Source organism: Coturnix japonica, chromosome 15 (assembly GCF_001577835.2).
Source record: "Coturnix japonica isolate 7356 chromosome 15, Coturnix japonica 2.1, whole genome shotgun sequence".
Classification (NCBI taxonomy): domain Eukaryota; kingdom Metazoa; phylum Chordata; class Aves; order Galliformes; family Phasianidae; genus Coturnix; species Coturnix japonica.
The window spans coordinates 5631429-5647934 of NC_029530.1; the positions used below are offsets into that span (position 1 = coordinate 5631429).

Here is a 16506-nt window from a genome sequence, read left to right on the forward strand (position 1 = left end):
AATTAAACCACACACTAAGCTCATGCTACTCCTTAAATAGGGAGGAGAAACCACCTTAGCAGCATAATGCAGAAGCTGCGACAGCACTTTTACAAAAGCCATAAAACGTATGGGAGATGAGGGTTATAAATCCCAGCAGCAGTAATATTCACCTCCTACAAAAGCAGCATGTTTATTTATCGTTTTTACTATTTTCTGTAAAATTTACTGTTGATGATCTGCCTGAATGCACTGGGGATAATTTAAACGTGGCTCCAGCCCGCCTGGCACTGGGGAAAGGGAGATGATAGCATGTTTATTCTCTTTTTTTTCCCCCTTTCCTTAAATCCATTTCCAAATAAAGGGTGTGATTTATTAGCGAAGTAAAGCACAGCTTTATTTCGAAGCTGTGACAGCTAATTGAAAAAGAGCAGTCATTAAAGGACGGTAATGTGTTCTACAGAAATGATTTTGGTATATTCTGCAAGTAATTTCCCAAATGGTTGCGTGAAATGAGATCCAGCCCCTGAAGTTATGGGGAGATGGGAGAAAGTGGGGAGGGAGCATAAAGGGTGCTAGGGGTGGTGACTGAAGGTCCCAGGGATGGGATGGGAACTTGCAACACAGAGATAAAGATGGGGGAATCCCAAGGGATGGAGATTGTGGGTTCAGTGGTACATAGACAGTAATCCAGGAATGGTGAAGAGGGTCCAAGGCGTCCAAGGGCTGGGGGTTTGTGTCCCAGCTCCTGGATCTCTCCTGCTGTGTGCAGACATAAAGCCTTCACCCACAAATGCACCCGGTGCATGTGTGCCAGATCCCAATCACAACACATGGAGCTGCAGTGGGAGTCGGGTGGGATGCTCAGCACTCCCAGTCCACAGCTGAGCCCACTGCTGTCATTAATAACTCCTATTTTAATCAGCAGAACAGAGCGTTCGCCAGATTCCATCTGATAGAAAACATGTTGGGGTGACACAAGCATGGGGGAAGGACTGTCAGTTTCTCCTTTCTCTTTCCTAAAGAACCATTCTGGGACCATATTAAAGGGGTAACAATGATAATGGGGTGCTGCTGGAGCTGTCACAGCCCAAAGGCAGGACGTGACCCCAGCCTGGCCCCACTGCTTCCCTGCCTCCCCCATTTCAGCACTGGGAATCACTCACATGCTCTGGGAAGAAGCTGAAAAGCTTGTGTTCCTTCCCTGCTCCAAGACATAGTGGGGTATTGGTATGTAAAACAGGTTTTGCATTAAATAGGCAAACACCTACAAAGATGAACGCAAATATTAGGTTTCCAAAGCTGTCTGCAATGATGGTTTAACCCAAGGTTATGTAGCAAGTCACCAAGGTTTGGTTAAAGCTATTTACAGGGATAACAAACGGGCTCACAAAACCCAGCCACCAAAATGCAGCGAGAGCATCCCTGTTCCTACTGGGGGCAAGAATATGACATGGCTGTGCCCCCCCCATCCTGCACCCAACTTTTGTTTTTAATTAATATCCCAGACTCAAGCTGGAGTCCCCAACCATGCTGCCCAAACACCCAGTGTGTCACCCCTACTGTGAGGACGTGGCCCTTCCTCCTCCTTCTCCTGGGAACTGCAGGCACTGTGGGTGACACAAAGAAATCAGCCCATAAATAAGGGTGACACCGGTGTCCACCTGCTTGTCACAGCCAAGCAGCCCAACTCGTGAATTACCTCCCAAATTAACTGTGCATGAAATTGGATAGAGACACTGGTTCAAATGGCCATTACCAGGGCACTCCACAAGGATCCTCCAGGACATATCTCTCCCTTTTTGCTGCCATCTTTCCACTTGGCTGAGCCCATGAACCATCCCACATCCCTGTGGCACTGCTCTGCTGGGCACAGAAAGAGGCACTGCAGTGGGGCTGAGCCCTTGGGTGAGCATTGTGTTTACTGCAGCATTCTCTGCTGGGTACACAGTACTCACATCACAGTTAGAAACATAGCTCTAGTACCAATATATGTCAGGACTTAAAATAAGTGGCTATATGCATACATAGGGCACAGTGTCACTCTATTGCCACAGTGGGTGGCACTCACCCATTCAGGAAGCCAAGGTGCCCCCTCAGGCACATCCCATAACAAGAAAAATCACCTGTTTTACCTCACTGCTTTTGTGATAAAGCAAAACAGACAAACAAAAGACTGTCCAGCACATGCTGTCCTCACAGTGCACCCCATAACCCAGCCCTTGTCACCTCCAGATGGGACAGGCTGTCCATCCATGGGCACCTCCAGGTAGCACAAACTGATGCTTATATCTCTTCCAAGTTGCAGCTGTCTCTAGAAAATAAAGGAGTGCCTTGGCCAAGGAGCACAGGCCACACACACAGAGGTCTCCATGCCTAGGCAATGCAATCAGTCCAAGTATGCACTGTTTGTGTGAGACCATGCCCATTCCATCATGGTGCTAGACATGGGTGGACCTGGAGGACTGCAGCCAACCCATGAGCATCCAGGCTTAGAGGACAGTTGTCTCCTTTTCTGTCATTGAAGACATCTTGGAGAAGCTTCTGTGCACGATGCTGGAGTGGCCAGTCTCCTCACTGAGTGCATTCACCAGCCTGGAAAGGATGGTCACCTTGAACTTCTTGAAGTCCTGGCCCATGAAGACATAGAGGACAGGGTTCATGCAGCTGTTGGAGGCAGCAAGTGCCGTGGTGATGGGGATGCCAATCTCAAACACAGAGCGTGGGATCAGGTCGGGCTCTGTTTCCAGGATGTTCAGCAGGTGGTAGGGGCTCCAGCACAGAAAGAAGGTGACAATGATGGTGACAATGATCTTGAAGGGCTTCTTGGACTTGGCAAGGCGGTTTCGCCGCAGGCTGAAGGCAATGGAGATGTAGCAGAAGGTGATGATAGAGATGGGCAAGAGGAATCCAGCAAAGAGCCTGGTGATGTTCACCGTTCGGTGTCTCACTAATGCCAGTGCTTGGTAAGACCTATTTCTGGACAGGGAGAAGTTGCTGAAACAAATGATAGAGTTGCGGGCTTGTGCTGTATCTCGGAAGACAAGAGAAGGGCAGCTCATGATGATACCAACCATCCAGATGATCAGGCAAACCATACATGCCAGGTTGGTGGACCGATGGTTTTGAGACCAGACGGGGAAAACCACCGACACGTAGCGATCAAAGCTGATGGTGGTGAGCAGAAAGACACTGGTGTACATGTTGAGGATGAGGAGGAAGGAGTTCAGCTTGCACATGACGGTCCCAAAGATCCAGTTGTAGCGCATGGCCGTGTACGCAATGTTTATGGGAAGGAAGATGTTGAAGAGGAAGTCAGCGACGGCCAGGTTGAGGAACCAAATGGCATTGACTGACTTCTTCATCTTCAGAGTGATGATGGCTATGACAAGGCCATTCCCCAGGATGCCCAGCACGCAGGACACGCTGTAGATGACAACAGAGAGGATCCTTGCAATGTCCTTTGGGTCATAGGAAGGGCCTGTCCACACGCTGCCTGGCTCTTCGTAGGTGTAATCCAAGTAGTCATAGATATCAGAATCATCAGAGTAGTCAGATGAATTGGAAAACGCCATGGTTAGTGCATAAACCAGCGCCTGGTCAGTCCCGGACTCTCCAGATGGCAATGCCCTGCTAAGCAAACACAGTGTTAGATCAGAGGCATGGCTAGAATGGCCATGGGGATGCTGAGGGATCCCTTAGGTCCAGCTCCACTACTGGGGTTCATCTGGAATGTTTATGCCCTGATCAGGAGCAGCACCAGCTCTGGGAGCTGCTGAGCTCATCTTGGTTGTGCTCACCAGAATGTGGTTGCAGCCTTACTCCCCAAAACAGGTCTATTGCCTACTTAATTCCAAGGAAACAATCAGTATTAGGCTTATTAACAGCTCTGAGATTTTCCAAACTGCAAAGTATTACAGTTTTTCTCTTTCTTTCTCCAAAGCACTGAGCAAAATGCTAACTGTGAGCACTAAGTGCTATTATCCAAAGCTGGGCTCTGCCAGCCACTCTGAGCCCCCATTAAGCACGTTCCACTGCTCCCTGCTAACAGCTCTGGGGCTCTACACCTCAAACCCAACCAGGCTGTGCACTGCTGAACATCATCCTCCTGCCAGCACCGCTCCCAAGCCCCCATGTGTTTACACAATAAGCTATTGTTTCTCCATGGGCTTTTCCTCAAGTTCCTTCCCAAGGAGCCCCACCACTCTCTGCCCTTTCCTGCCCTCAGTGACACTCCCATCAGGACACAGAGGTTTGAGGAAGGTGGGCTAATCTCTGAGCAAGCAGCTGGTGGGGGTTCCATCCATGCCATGGATTTCAAAGCCAAAAGGATGCTTAGTGCATCCCCCCATACACAGTGCATCCCAGTCCCCTCCTGGAGCCCCAGGAGAGGTGCCCATGGGACAAGCCACTATTTACAGCCATGAGCTGGCCCTGCTCCTGCACACCCTTAGTGCATGGCTTAACCTCCCCAGAAGCAAAGCTCGGCACCTGGCCCCATTCCTACCAACCTGGGCTTGGAGAAACCCCAACTCCATTTCTCCTCCCTGTAGCAAAAATCCCATAAAGCATATCTGAAAAAGTAAAACGGCAGCAACAACAACAACCAACAAACCAAATCCACACATCATCATGTTTCAGTGTTCCTTCTGGGCTGCAAAATGCTTAGCATGAGCCAAAACCACGTTACGCGCTGTTCTCTATTCATCTCTGTCCTCCTACCTCCATAAAAATGAGCGCAGGAACTGCCCCAAATAATCCAAAAAGCTGTGATTCATGCAGCTGTGCTCGGCTGGGGACCCCCATAGGGCTGAGCCCAGGGCGGCCCCGCACATCGCCAGGATGAGGTCAGGGCTGTTGTTCTTGGGACGGCAACAGGAAGCGGAGAGAACAGCAAAAAACCTTCAAATGCAGCTTTTCTAGGCAAAAAAAAAGGCTTCCGCAGCTGGGAGGACGGATGTGAGTGGGGAAACAGGGGAGTGCAGCCAGAGGAAGAAATAATACGTTGGTCTGCCTTATCCCTGCACTGAGCCACAGGGATGCTTAGGAAACAGCATCTCCTTCCTTGTGTGTCCATGTCCCCACTGAGCACAGGACATCCTCATACCCCACAGGAGCCAGACTCCCGTGTTCACCCAAGCTGTGAGGTGAAGCAGTGATTCTACGTCCCCTTGTGGCTGCCCTACACCAAAGCCCCAAGTCCCAAGTTTCCTCCCAGCCCAGTATGGGGGTGTGGGAACGGAGGGGAAGGGGATGGGAATGGAATGGGATGGGAATGGATGATGACCAGCTCCAGTTCTCACTTATTTCAGCTTGCAGCTACCACAGCAGTGACATCCCAGTGTGATGTTCCCAGTCCTGAGTGCAAGTTGGGCACCATCAAAATGTCCATAACAAGAGCTCAGATCTCACTGCTGCTAAATGCCCAGAGGACCCTGCTGGGAAATGCACACCCGAGCCCTATTTTTAGGTTACATGTATGTAGAAAAACTTTCCTGGCATTTCAAAAGGGCATTTTTGACCTCTTAAAGTTGCCCCCTCTTGGATGCATGGTGATGCCATGGGGAAGAACAGCTTGTGGGGAGCCCCACGCTGCTGCCACCCCTCTGCACCCCCCACCTCCCAAATCCAGGCACCTGCAAATCCCTACGAACAGCCCCACAATCTGCAGCCCCATCAGCAGAGGGAGGAGGCAAAGCCTGTTCCTAGAGGGGAAACCGAGGCAGAGAGTCCTACCTGCATCCACGATGCTTGAATGCCAGGACCCCGAGAGAGGCTGAGTTATGAACAGGCAGATAAAAAAGGAATAACTGGAAAAGGCAGCCTTAAAAAGCCGGCTGTGCCCAGGGTGGGACAGAATAACAGCATGAGTCAGTGTTTTTCTGGGCAGCGCTGTACACGTCTGGTTGGGACGGGACGGTCCATAGAAGCAGTGCAGGGACACAGCAGTGTGGGGGTCACAGCCTGCACACTCCGCTCTGCCCAGAAATAGTATCAGACCTCAAAACATGATGCTGATCCCCAGGTTAAGCACAGAGAAAATCGCCAGCCCCACACCACCTGTTATTGGGTATGGGACAAGGGTTGAGAGCTGCAGTGAGCGCTGTGTGATGAGCATCTCTCCTGGGGATGTATCCCAATTCCCTGCACGTTGTAGGGAGCCAGCTGCACGGCACAGTGCCAGCAAGCCAGATGCATGGCATGGCTGGAAACACAACCACCCCATGGTGGGAGCCATCCTCACTGCAAACCAGGAGGATCTGCACCCCATCTGAGGGTATCACCATGGCTGCTTGGGGACAAAGCCAGCGTGTGGTTGGGGACATCATGGGAAGGTTTATGTGGCACCTGCAGAGCCGCTCTCAGCAGAGTTTAGAGGGGGTAATGAGGAAGGAAACTAAGAGAAGGAAATTGATATGTGCCTGCTGCTGCCGGACAGAGGGACATGATTGTATTGGGGCATGGGGGAACTTTGGAGGCAAGCAAAAGAAACTCCAAGCAAATGAGAGTAGTGGTGACCCACAGGGTCCTAATACACAGCCCTGTAGGTCACCACCATCATCAACCCAAGCCCCAAACCCACTTTGTAATAGCAGGGAGGAGAAAACCCTCAGCTGGCTGAATCCCCATGGGGAAAGCAAAGAATTCCTGCTGGCTGCAGCCAACCCTTCCCTGAGCCCCAAATATTGCTCTGCTCTGACCCAGGCACAACCCGATGGACACCAAAACCCGGAGGCATTTACCTCTCAGCTGGGTAACTCCTGGCACTTCAGTGCACGCAGAGATTCCATCCCCACTGCTGTCACCCTGTTAGGATCATGTTGGCTGCCGCAGAGTTCAGTCACTTCTCCACCAGTGGCCGTGGCTATTGCTGAGCTCTCTCATCCCGCAGAGGATGTACACGCATCGCTGATGGGAGGACGAGCAAAACCACAGCCTGTGGCACAAACACAAATGAGTACAACCAGCATCAGCTTGGCCCGTGCCTGGGAAGGAGGAAGCGATGCTGCACGGCAGGATGTGGGGGGGGACCCTGATTTTGGGCTCTGTGCAGAAAGGGGACAAGGCAGGTCCTTGTGCTGTGCATATCCCATAGCACTCAGACTCAGCCCCAAACTCTTTGGAGCTCAGCATTCCACGCTGGTGTAAAGCCAGGCATATGCTGTCCCCAGTGTTCCCAGGGGGCATGGTGGAAGGGAATGCATTCCCACCTCATTGCTCCCAGCTGTTGGTTCAGCTGTGACTCACACACAAAGGTGGGGATGGATCCAGCAGCGTGTCCCTGTCCTGGATCATATGGGGACACAAGTGGAGGTGGCGGTCACCATGCTTGATAAAAATTGGGGCTTGCCCAACCATCGCTGGGTTCTCTGATAGCATCACTAACATGGGGGGCACATGGAGCCACCCAGAAAAGGCTGTGAAAGTGCAAAACCACCACAACCCCCATCATGTGGCATCAGTAAAGCCCAATGAGAAGTGACACCTCCAAGGGACATGCAACACACAGGTGGTGACATCGGTCCCAGCCCAGGAGCTGTGAAAGAGGAATCGGCCCCAGCTGCGATCCCCACTTTGCATAGTGCTGGGTTACAAAACTGCTGTCCTGGGGCTGAATCAGGAGAAAAGTTGCTGATGCTCTCAGATTGGAGAAAGGAGAAGAGAAAAGAGTCCCCAGGAGGCCTCATGATCCCCCCCCCCCAACACCCACACATGGGGATTTGCCAATACAAGCAGCTCATGACCGTCACACTGCTGTACTGGAGGCAGGAGGGGACCTGAGCATGGGGTGAAAACAGTGATACAAAGCCCAGCAGAGCACAACGCTTTTGTCACCCTAATGCATTTGGTCAATGCAGTCCCAACGCAGCAGCTCCCAAAAGTGCTTAAAGTTTATATTTTTAAAGTGAAAGATGGTCTCGTTGCAATGCAGGGGGTTGCACAGCCTGGTGCTGCCCCACTCCCCATTGCTCTGCCAGTGGGACTCACCCTAACCCCTCCCATAGCCAGACATTCCACTTCCACCTCCTTGGGGACTCCTCCACCACCACCCAGCGCCGATGCTCACACATCAGTGGGACCTCTGCCACCACCGCTGCTATGGTCAGTGGGCAGCAGTTCTGCATGGGGTCCCTAAGAGTCAGCTCAGCATGAACGCTCCTCTCTTCCCCCTCCATTCCCAGTACCCAATACCTGGAGTTCTGCCAGAGCCCTCTGTGCTCTGGGATGAAGGCAGCAAGGAAGAAGAGCTGAGCCCGGTGAGGATGCTGCAGGCAGCGGCGTAGGGCACAGGCAGCTTTTAAGGAGAAGGGGAGGGGGAAGGAACAGCAGCAGCATCCTCAGGGTGGTTTTGGCTCCGCGAGCAACAGCTGGGAGAGGGTGGGAAAGCTGGCGGAGATCCTGCGGTGTGCCGCTTCCCATGGGGCCGCCTTTCCTGGCCCCCAGCCGGGGACCTATAGGGCTGTGGGGGCAATGCTGGGCAACACTAGGGGGACACCACAGGGCCAGGTGGCTGCCAGCTGCCCCCAGCCCACTCCGTGCACCCCTCCTACCCCCCCCTCCACCCCCTTGTCCTCCCACCACCCCCAGCTCCTTCCAAGACGTTGAGTCACTTCCCTTGGTGAAATCTGGCTCCCAAACGCTGCTGCCGCATTTGGGTCTGGGTTCTCCCATGGATTTTATTACTACTGGGGTTCAGCCATTCCCAAGCAGCACCCCCAGGCTCACCTATAGCACCTCCAGCCCTACGTGCCTTTCACGGGGGCTGCAAAGCAAACAGAAGGGGCTCCACCTGCTCGTGGCCAGCCCAGCCCCGATCCCAGCCAGGCTGTTTTCCGGGGCTGTCCCGTTCTCAATGAGGACTGAGCAGCTCCGTATCCACCCCCGCAGAGCAGGAGGTTCCAATCACCCCGCTCTTGATGTGGCACCGAGCAGATCCCTCTTCCTGCCCTGCAGGCCCCGCGGCACTCGACCCCTTGTATAGGGCTCCATATGCACAGCACAGCCACGGGTGTGCAGCAGGTTTGGGGAAACGACCCCACTTTTTACACACACAATAATGACACCTTATGGACAAACCAGCAGCAGCTCCCTGACCCTCCCCATGGGGATACCCAGCATCAAGGAAATGGATGCTCTCCTCGCACACCCAGCAGCTCCACATCTCTGAATTCATCAACAGTAGATCCTTCATCGAGCAGCCACAACTCCCCCAAAAGCACTTGGCTTATCAGACCAAACTGGGGATGCGTTTCAGGAGCAGTGTGCCCATGGAAGACAATGGCCAGCCCACAGCACACCTTTATCCCATTCAGACTTTGGTGCAGGAGCTCAGCAATGTGCCCTGTTGGGATCTGCCCATCCCCAGTTCCTTTCCAGGGCATCTATAGAGAAGGATGCAGGATGGGATTGTGCTCACACACCCTTATCCCTGTGCTTAGCAAAAAATGAAGGTAAAAACCACACTGACATGGCATAACGCACACCCCAAGTGTCAGCTCTGCAGTTTGGGTTTTCCCCTCCCAGGAATACTGCAGTGCCACAGAGCCTTGGGAACCCCACAGCACCTCCCAGATGGTGGGAACCAGCCTGATTCACCCCAGCAGCTGTCACAGTAATAGGAAAGAGAAGGCAGAGCAGACACCCCCCACCTCTCCCTGTGTTTCCCACACAGGCTGTGTGTTGCTCATCACTCCCTCCATGACCTGCTGTGACAACACGCCCTGCCCCGCATCCCATCCAAGTGGAAACGAAAGCTCATTGCAAAAATAAAGAAGCCCACATACAGGATGTCAAAGAGACGGCTCCGCTTTCCATGTTTCACTGATTCGGTACCATCACGGAAAAAACAGACCCAGGCTTGTGCAACTCACAGCTTATAAATAGCAGCACAGAGCCCAGCAGGGCTGTGCTCACTGACTGCCCCACACTGCTGCAAGTTGAGCTGCAGGAGGCACCATGCTCCATCCATTGCAACCCCCATTCATTGTGCCCCGCTGCTGGGGTGAGGATGGTATCCTATATCCCTATGATCCTGAGATATTCCTTTAACCTCAGCACCACCCACTCCTTCCCCTCAGCACTGGCTGGGTGCAATTAGTTAATTACCCACTGGGTGATTAATTAGCCCAGCTCATGAAAAGAGTTGATGATGAAGGCACAAGTGAGCCCTACAAAGCTAAACCTTCATGCATTTACCCACAGCCCAGTGATTTGGAAACCCTCCTTCAGACTACACCATGTAAAAGAAGGATCTTTACTATACCTGCACAAGGCCACGCAGCTCCCTTTGCAGCCCAGTCATCCTGCTGGGCACTGGGGATGCTCAGAAGCACAAGCAGCAGATACAGGAGAGCAATGCATGCTGCCAGAGGTCACCTTTTGGCATCCAAACCCCACTGATGCTGTGGGCTGTAGATGCTCCATAGGGCTGTCACAGGGGAATCACACAGCAGTGATGGATGTGCCCACACTAAGCGATTCATTGGCAGCTCCATGTCTGTGTCAAGAGCCATTTACAGCTCCCAGCACAGAGATGAGGGATTAAAGGACATGGGCAGTTTGTTTTCCTTTTAAGCCCCAACACAGGGCATCCTTTTCTACATTACCTTTGTTCCTTACCTTCAAATCCCTCCTGCAGGCGATGGACAGGACACCAGCTCAGGGATGTACAAGCAAAGACAGCTCCTTACACCAGATCTACACTGAGGATTTGAATCCTGCAGAAGCGCAGCCCCCACTCTCTTACCAAAAGAACTTCTGGAGCACTAAAAGCCACAGGAGAGAGAACAAATGCCTCTAGAATCAAGGATGAGAAGCATAACCAGGCTCCTACATGCAGCACTTTTTCTCCTGAGGCTCATTAAGCTTCAGTAAGAACTGCAGGGTGCTTCAGCCCAGACAAGCAGCAAAGGATGAAGCATCCTGAGCCCTGCTCACCCATAGTCCTGACACACACTGCTCGATACCATCCATCACCTGCCACTTTAGGAGGTCATCCAGCCTGATCCACTCTTTCCCATTCTCTACCCAGGCTCACAGCTTTGCCACTCACCCAAGGCCATTAAAACAGAGCCCCAGATCTTCTATGCTGCTCCCTTCCAGCTTGGTTTCACAGAATATATTAAGCCAAAATCCCTCTCACCTGATTTAGGCCAATCCCACTGGGAGGGAGCATGTTCTCCCCTTTAATGGGCTGTGAGATTAATGAGCAACAGTTGGGACCTTCAAAGGAAATAACTGACCTCATCAGGTTGCAGCTGAGCAGGATTTAACTTCAACTATCCCTCTTCCATGTGCTTTAATTGACAGCTCAGAGCAAGTCTTCAGTAGAGGTGTGTCTTCCTGATACCTACAGGTGGTGTCCATGGTTGTCATCAGCCCATCATTGGCATTATCCCATGGGGAAACACCCAATGCCTAATCATACCCACATTCAGGAGAAGGTAGAGTGAATTAAAAACATGAATGTCTGCATGTGGGTTCCTTAAATTTCACTTCAAAGTTTCCTTTTTACAGCCCAAGAAGAAGCTGCTTGCAGCAGAAAGTGAGCCAGTGACCGAGGTCAGCTCTGGTTGGATTTTGTTAAGAAAGGAAAATTGTTTGATGCCTTTCCCATCAAGGTGATAGAATAGAATGGGGTAAATGGTGGCAGTTCCCTGCGGGGACACAGTGAGATCAGTTTTAGGAAATCATTAGATGGTTTCAGAGTCATCTCATCCTATTCTGTCCTATCCCACCTTATCCCACCCCCATCTCATCCCCACCTCAATCCAACCCAACCCATTCCCATCCCATTTCCTACCATCAGTTGCTGGGAAGTGGTACAGCTGTAGTTTTACTTTGGGAAGTCCCAATGCCAGGTCATTTTTGGTCTCATTTCTGCCCCAAGCTCTGGGTGTAGATCTTGGTACAGTATGACCCTGAAGCCATGAGCCTGCTCCTGGAAATTATTTATGAAATAATAAACATTGGAATATTTAGAAAGGGATTAATTAGTGTTGTTGATGGAAGCCAGATCTAGAATTTGTCTTGGAAAGAAAACAAATCAGAACCCAAAAGGGAGCACAGGGAGCAAAAGCTGTGCCAGAGAGCTGCACGCAAATGTTCCGTGTCACATTATACAGAATTAATGCTTCGGATTGTCTGCGCAGATGAAAAGTCTTTAACCTAAAGAATCAATTAAGTTTCCTTGCAGACAGCCTAATCTAACCCATGGGGGACTTTGGAGGGAGCGCAGCCCCTCGCCTCTCCTGCATGCAGCTGTAAATCTCTGCCTCATTACCCAGCAGTGAGAGCACCCGGGAGAGAGCCTGGCTACAGCATCACCACCATCATCCCCTGACAGAGAGGTGGAGGTGCCCCATCCCTGCAGACACCCACGGTCAGGGGATGGGGCTGTGAGCACTGATGGAGCTGTGGGTGTCCCTGAGCACTGCAGGCAGTGGGAGCAGATGGACTTTGGGGGTCCCTTCCAACTCAAACCATTCTGTGGTTCTGTGATCACCTGTTTGCCACAAAGTCTCCATAAGCTCCATGGCAGAATTGGCACCAGGGATCAATGGGGACTAGTTCCTGGCAGCTGTGTGCCTAGAATAGGGGGGAATGCTTCCCATTTCCCCAGCTCTTGTTGCAGTGGAAGTGGGATCTGCTGGCAGGGGGCAAGGGAATGGAGGTGGCCCCATGAACTGGCCCCATCTCTGCAGCAGCACAGGACAAGGTGGGATACACAAACCCAAGTCCCAGCTCCCATTCAATCCCTTTCCAACAGGATCAGTGTGAGCCCAGCAGTTAGAAGCAGCCTTTGCTGCAGGGGCCGGCAATTCCATCCCCATTAATTGAATCAGCTTTGCCTCTGCTTTATGTCCTGTGACAAGGAGACATAATGAAATTGTATAATGCCATCATTTTACACCAAAAGATTATTAATAATCCAGCAACAGCAACAACAACACACAGTCAGGGGGAGCGGCCTCAGATCCAAGTGAATTTCAGAGATTCGTGGCTCTGGCATAGAGATTTTATGCCCCATTGAGTGCAACTGTGGGACAAAGGGGATGGTGGCACCCCAGGCACCCTCAGTGCCACAAAGCCACGGTGCAGCTCAGGGCTGTGCCCAGCCTGGAGCCATGACTGCATCATTCTTTCACCCCTAGCTGTGCTCATGCCATAAAAAGAGAAGGAAACGCAATCAGATTTCAGATTGCCTTCTCCTGAATCCAAATTGCATCATAGATCACATCCATAACTGCTGCACTTCCTATTTTGCTCCATTCTTTTCTTCATATGAGACACGTCCTCATGCAAATGGACTCCAGGGTTTTATTTACTAAATGGTGCATGGGCAAAACTCATTGCTTGCACCTTCCTCAGCCCCAAGCAAGAGCAAAATGCAGGGGATGCAAGGAGCAAAGTGCAGAGGGATGCGAGGAGGAAAAGGGAAACTTTCAGAACTATCTGTTTAAATGAGCTTCTTATCTATTGAATGTGCCACTTTGGCAGGCAAATTAGAACCCATGCTCTTGCTTAATGAATAGGACAGCTTTTTATTTGACATATTAGGGACAGTCTTGATGAGCTAATTTGTTAATTAATGGCAGCCTCAAGGCTTTTGTCTCAGTAGAAATTGACAAACCCTTTAATCTGAAGAGCTCCTCATCCTTTGGGCCTCATCTCCAGCAGCATCTTCTTCCTGGGCCTCATCTGGGGCTCAGACCATGTCCCAGACAGCCCCACATCTCCTCTCCCTGTCCTCACCCCCCAGCTGAGTCTCTATTCAGCACCAGCTTAGTTCCCCTTCCCCTTTTTGCAGGAGGATTCACAGCTGCTGTTGAGGCAGAGCAGGAATTGTCCACAGCTGAGCTGCCTCTGCACAGCAAAGTTCAGAACTAAGGATAAAAAGAGAGAGGGAAAATAAAATAAAAGAGCTATTGGCTCAGATCAGAGGGAGAATTTTACTTCCCCCCCTCAGTATACTTCCCCTGGACCTCAGTATAACACCAAGGGGAAGGCAACGGAGTGGGGAGATGCCTGCATGGGTGGGTGGAAGGGAGAGAGGTGTACAGACTCAGCATTACCCCATTAATACAGCCAAGCAGCTGGCCACAAATTAAGTTGGCATCAAGTTAAGTTGGCACCAAATCAAGCCAATACCAAATTAAGTTGGCATCAAACAAGGCTGGAATCAAACGAAGCCATCCTGAAGCACCACTGGCCTTTGGGCTGAGGGCACCACTGTGCCAGGAGGGACTGAGAATAAAGCTGGGTGCTGCAGTGGGGAAATTTGAGTCCCTGCCCACCATCAGTGGCCCCACTAGGATCGTTTGGTTATCTCTAGGTCTATAAAATGACTGCTGAGAGAGGAGGGGGGAAGAGCATCTTCTCTCCCTACCATAAAACCACCCCCAGGATTTGAATTTCTCTGCCAGAGAATTAGAGAAAAATGAGAGCTATGCTCACGAGGAAGAACAATGGCCTCCCATTTATATTTAGCAGCACTCCTTGTATGAGCCCTGGCCAAAATGCAATTTACAAGAACACAGCAAATTTTACAGCAATAAGGGACGCACCAGGGCTCATCCACCCCCCTCTACCCCTCCCTGAGTTTCCATCAGCTCAATTTAGAGCTGCAGTCTGGTCCCTGGGGAGCCCAAGGGGAGGTGATGCTGCATGCAGAGTGGTGGTTTCGCAGAACATCCCAGCTTCAGGTCTGGATTTATGCAAGCACCTGGATGAGAAGCACGCTGCAGACAAATGGGGAGCAGGCAAAGGAGTTTGGTTTTGGAGAAGGGGCCTCAGGGCCTGCAGTCAGTGGGATGTACAGCCCTCTGTATGGGTGTACAGTCAGTGGGATGCCACAGCCTTTCACCCCCGTACTGCACTCCTACCCAATGCTTTTTAATTGAATTGATTTCCCTGGATGAGCCTGAGCCAGGAGACTCATTTATGGTGGAATCTTTGGGGTAAACACCATAAAGCAGAGGTGTGCGTGACCACACTGGAGCCCCGGTGCAACTCCCACAAGGATTTGTTCTTCTGCCCCAGACATGAGGGCCTATGAGATCTTTGGTTCCCCATGGCTCTGCCTGGCTCCTCATTCAGCCTCTAAATGGCTTGTCTGTTAATTAGAAGGCACTTTAAAGAATGAACAACAACAACAACTCAAATTCCAAATTCTATTCCAGCCTGTCTGGAGGAAAACTCACATCCTTTGCCAAAGTGTGAGGGTTTTGCTTCCTCAGTCCTGGATTTCATGCTCAGAAAGGTCAGACCTCCCATACAGACTCGTTTCTCACTGCTGGATTCACAATGCTTGTGATCCCACAGCCCTGCACAATGCATCAGACCCGCTCCCACTCTCTTGGAATCTCATAGAATCATTAAGGTTGGACAAGAGCACTGAGTTCACCTAACCCAACAGCCAACCCATCCCCACCACACCACAAACCATGTCCCTCAAAGACTTCTAGATCCAACTCATCTGAGTTGGAAGGGATCCCCAAAGTCCATCTGTTCCCACTGCCTGCAGTGCACAGGGACACCCACAGCTCCATCAGTGCTCACAGCCCCATCCCCTGACCGTGGGTGTTTGCAGGGATAGGAAAGATCACAGAGATCCACAACCATTGCTCACACTGGTGAAATACAGAGAAAGACAACTTTTAGAAACCAAAGGGCAACGCGTGAAGCAGATGTGCCATCAGTGATAAGGCAAAGCAAGGCTTCCAACAACCAAATTTGTGCTTTGCACAGATTAGACATTAAAACGAACTCACTTAATTTCATGCCATATGCAAATCTTTACCAGCTGTCAGTTCTGTAATCATTGGAGACTAAATGTAATAGCTGAACAAGAGCACATACGTAGCAAAGGCTCCTGCAGAATCCCATCAGCAGTTCTGGGAAACCAGGAGCTGCCCGGCCTCCTGCTCAGGCGCAGAACCCAAATGTCAGCAGGATCCTCCATAAAAACGTCTGCAAATGAAGTAACTAAAAAAGATGAGGCTACGACTTGCTCCTGGCACTGAAGCGTTCCCAGACGAGCTGCAATTACAGCTCTCTGCAGCATCCAGAGCTTGTTAATTTGGGCTGAGGAAGCAGCCAGACCTCCAGAGGAGAGGCCAAGCTCCAGTCATGGGCATGACACATGCAAGAAGGAACCCGTGAATGATGCAGCACAAGAAGTGCCTCCAAATGCTGCTCCCCACCCATGCAGGGAGCTCAATGTGAGCCGCAGGGAGCAGACATGGCTGGAGCACACCAGAGGCAAGGAAGGCTGCAAGGCAAGAAGCAGAAATGAAGACAACACTTCAGCAGCCATAAAAGCACAGATTTACCACCCCGTCTGCCCCGTAATTAAATGCAGCCGCATAAAGTGAAATGTTTCACAACTCCTGATCTCTCTGCAGAGTGCTGGAGGGACCTGATAAAGGTGCAGTCACGGTGCTGAGGATAAACAGGGGCTGCACTGCTGCTGGATTTTAATTCGGAACAATTTCAGAGGACATTGTATTTAGCAGCATGCAGGAA

General features: G+C 51.2%; 1 protein-coding gene across 4 annotated transcripts; it reads right to left on the reverse strand.

Annotated features, from left to right (window-relative positions):
* Positions 1-153: 153 nt before the first annotated feature.
* Positions 154-6835, reverse strand: CMKLR1 (chemerin chemokine-like receptor 1). Of its 4 annotated transcripts, none has more exons than XM_015878103.2 (2): positions 4702-5569; positions 154-3609 (listed from the first exon to the last, which is right to left on the reverse strand). In XM_015878103.2, the coding sequence occupies exons 1-2, from the start codon at positions 4812-4814 to the stop codon at positions 2472-2474; spliced, it is 1251 nt and encodes a 416-aa protein (XP_015733589.1). In that variant the 5' UTR covers positions 4815-5569; the 3' UTR covers positions 154-2471. The 4 variants fall into 4 exon arrangements, with proteins under 4 accessions (XP_015733589.1, XP_032303764.1, XP_032303765.1 ...); XM_032447873.1 differs by lacking the exon at positions 4702-5569 and adding an exon at positions 6723-6835 and having other exon boundaries at positions 331-3609; XM_032447874.1 differs by lacking the exon at positions 4702-5569 and adding an exon at positions 6723-6835 and having other exon boundaries at positions 331-3612.
* Positions 6836-16506: the final 9671 nt, after the last annotated feature.

Excerpts from the sequence above, each read along its gene's own strand:
- CMKLR1 (XM_015878103.2), bottom strand. The coding sequence starts at position 4,814 with ATGTGCGGGGCCGCCCTGGGCTCAGCCCTATGGGGGTCCCCAGCCGAG. Across the intron at positions 3,610-4,701 it reads CTGCGCTCATTTTTATGGAG|GGCATTGCCATCTGGAGAGT; the intron begins GTAGGAGGACAG and ends TTTGCTTAGCAG.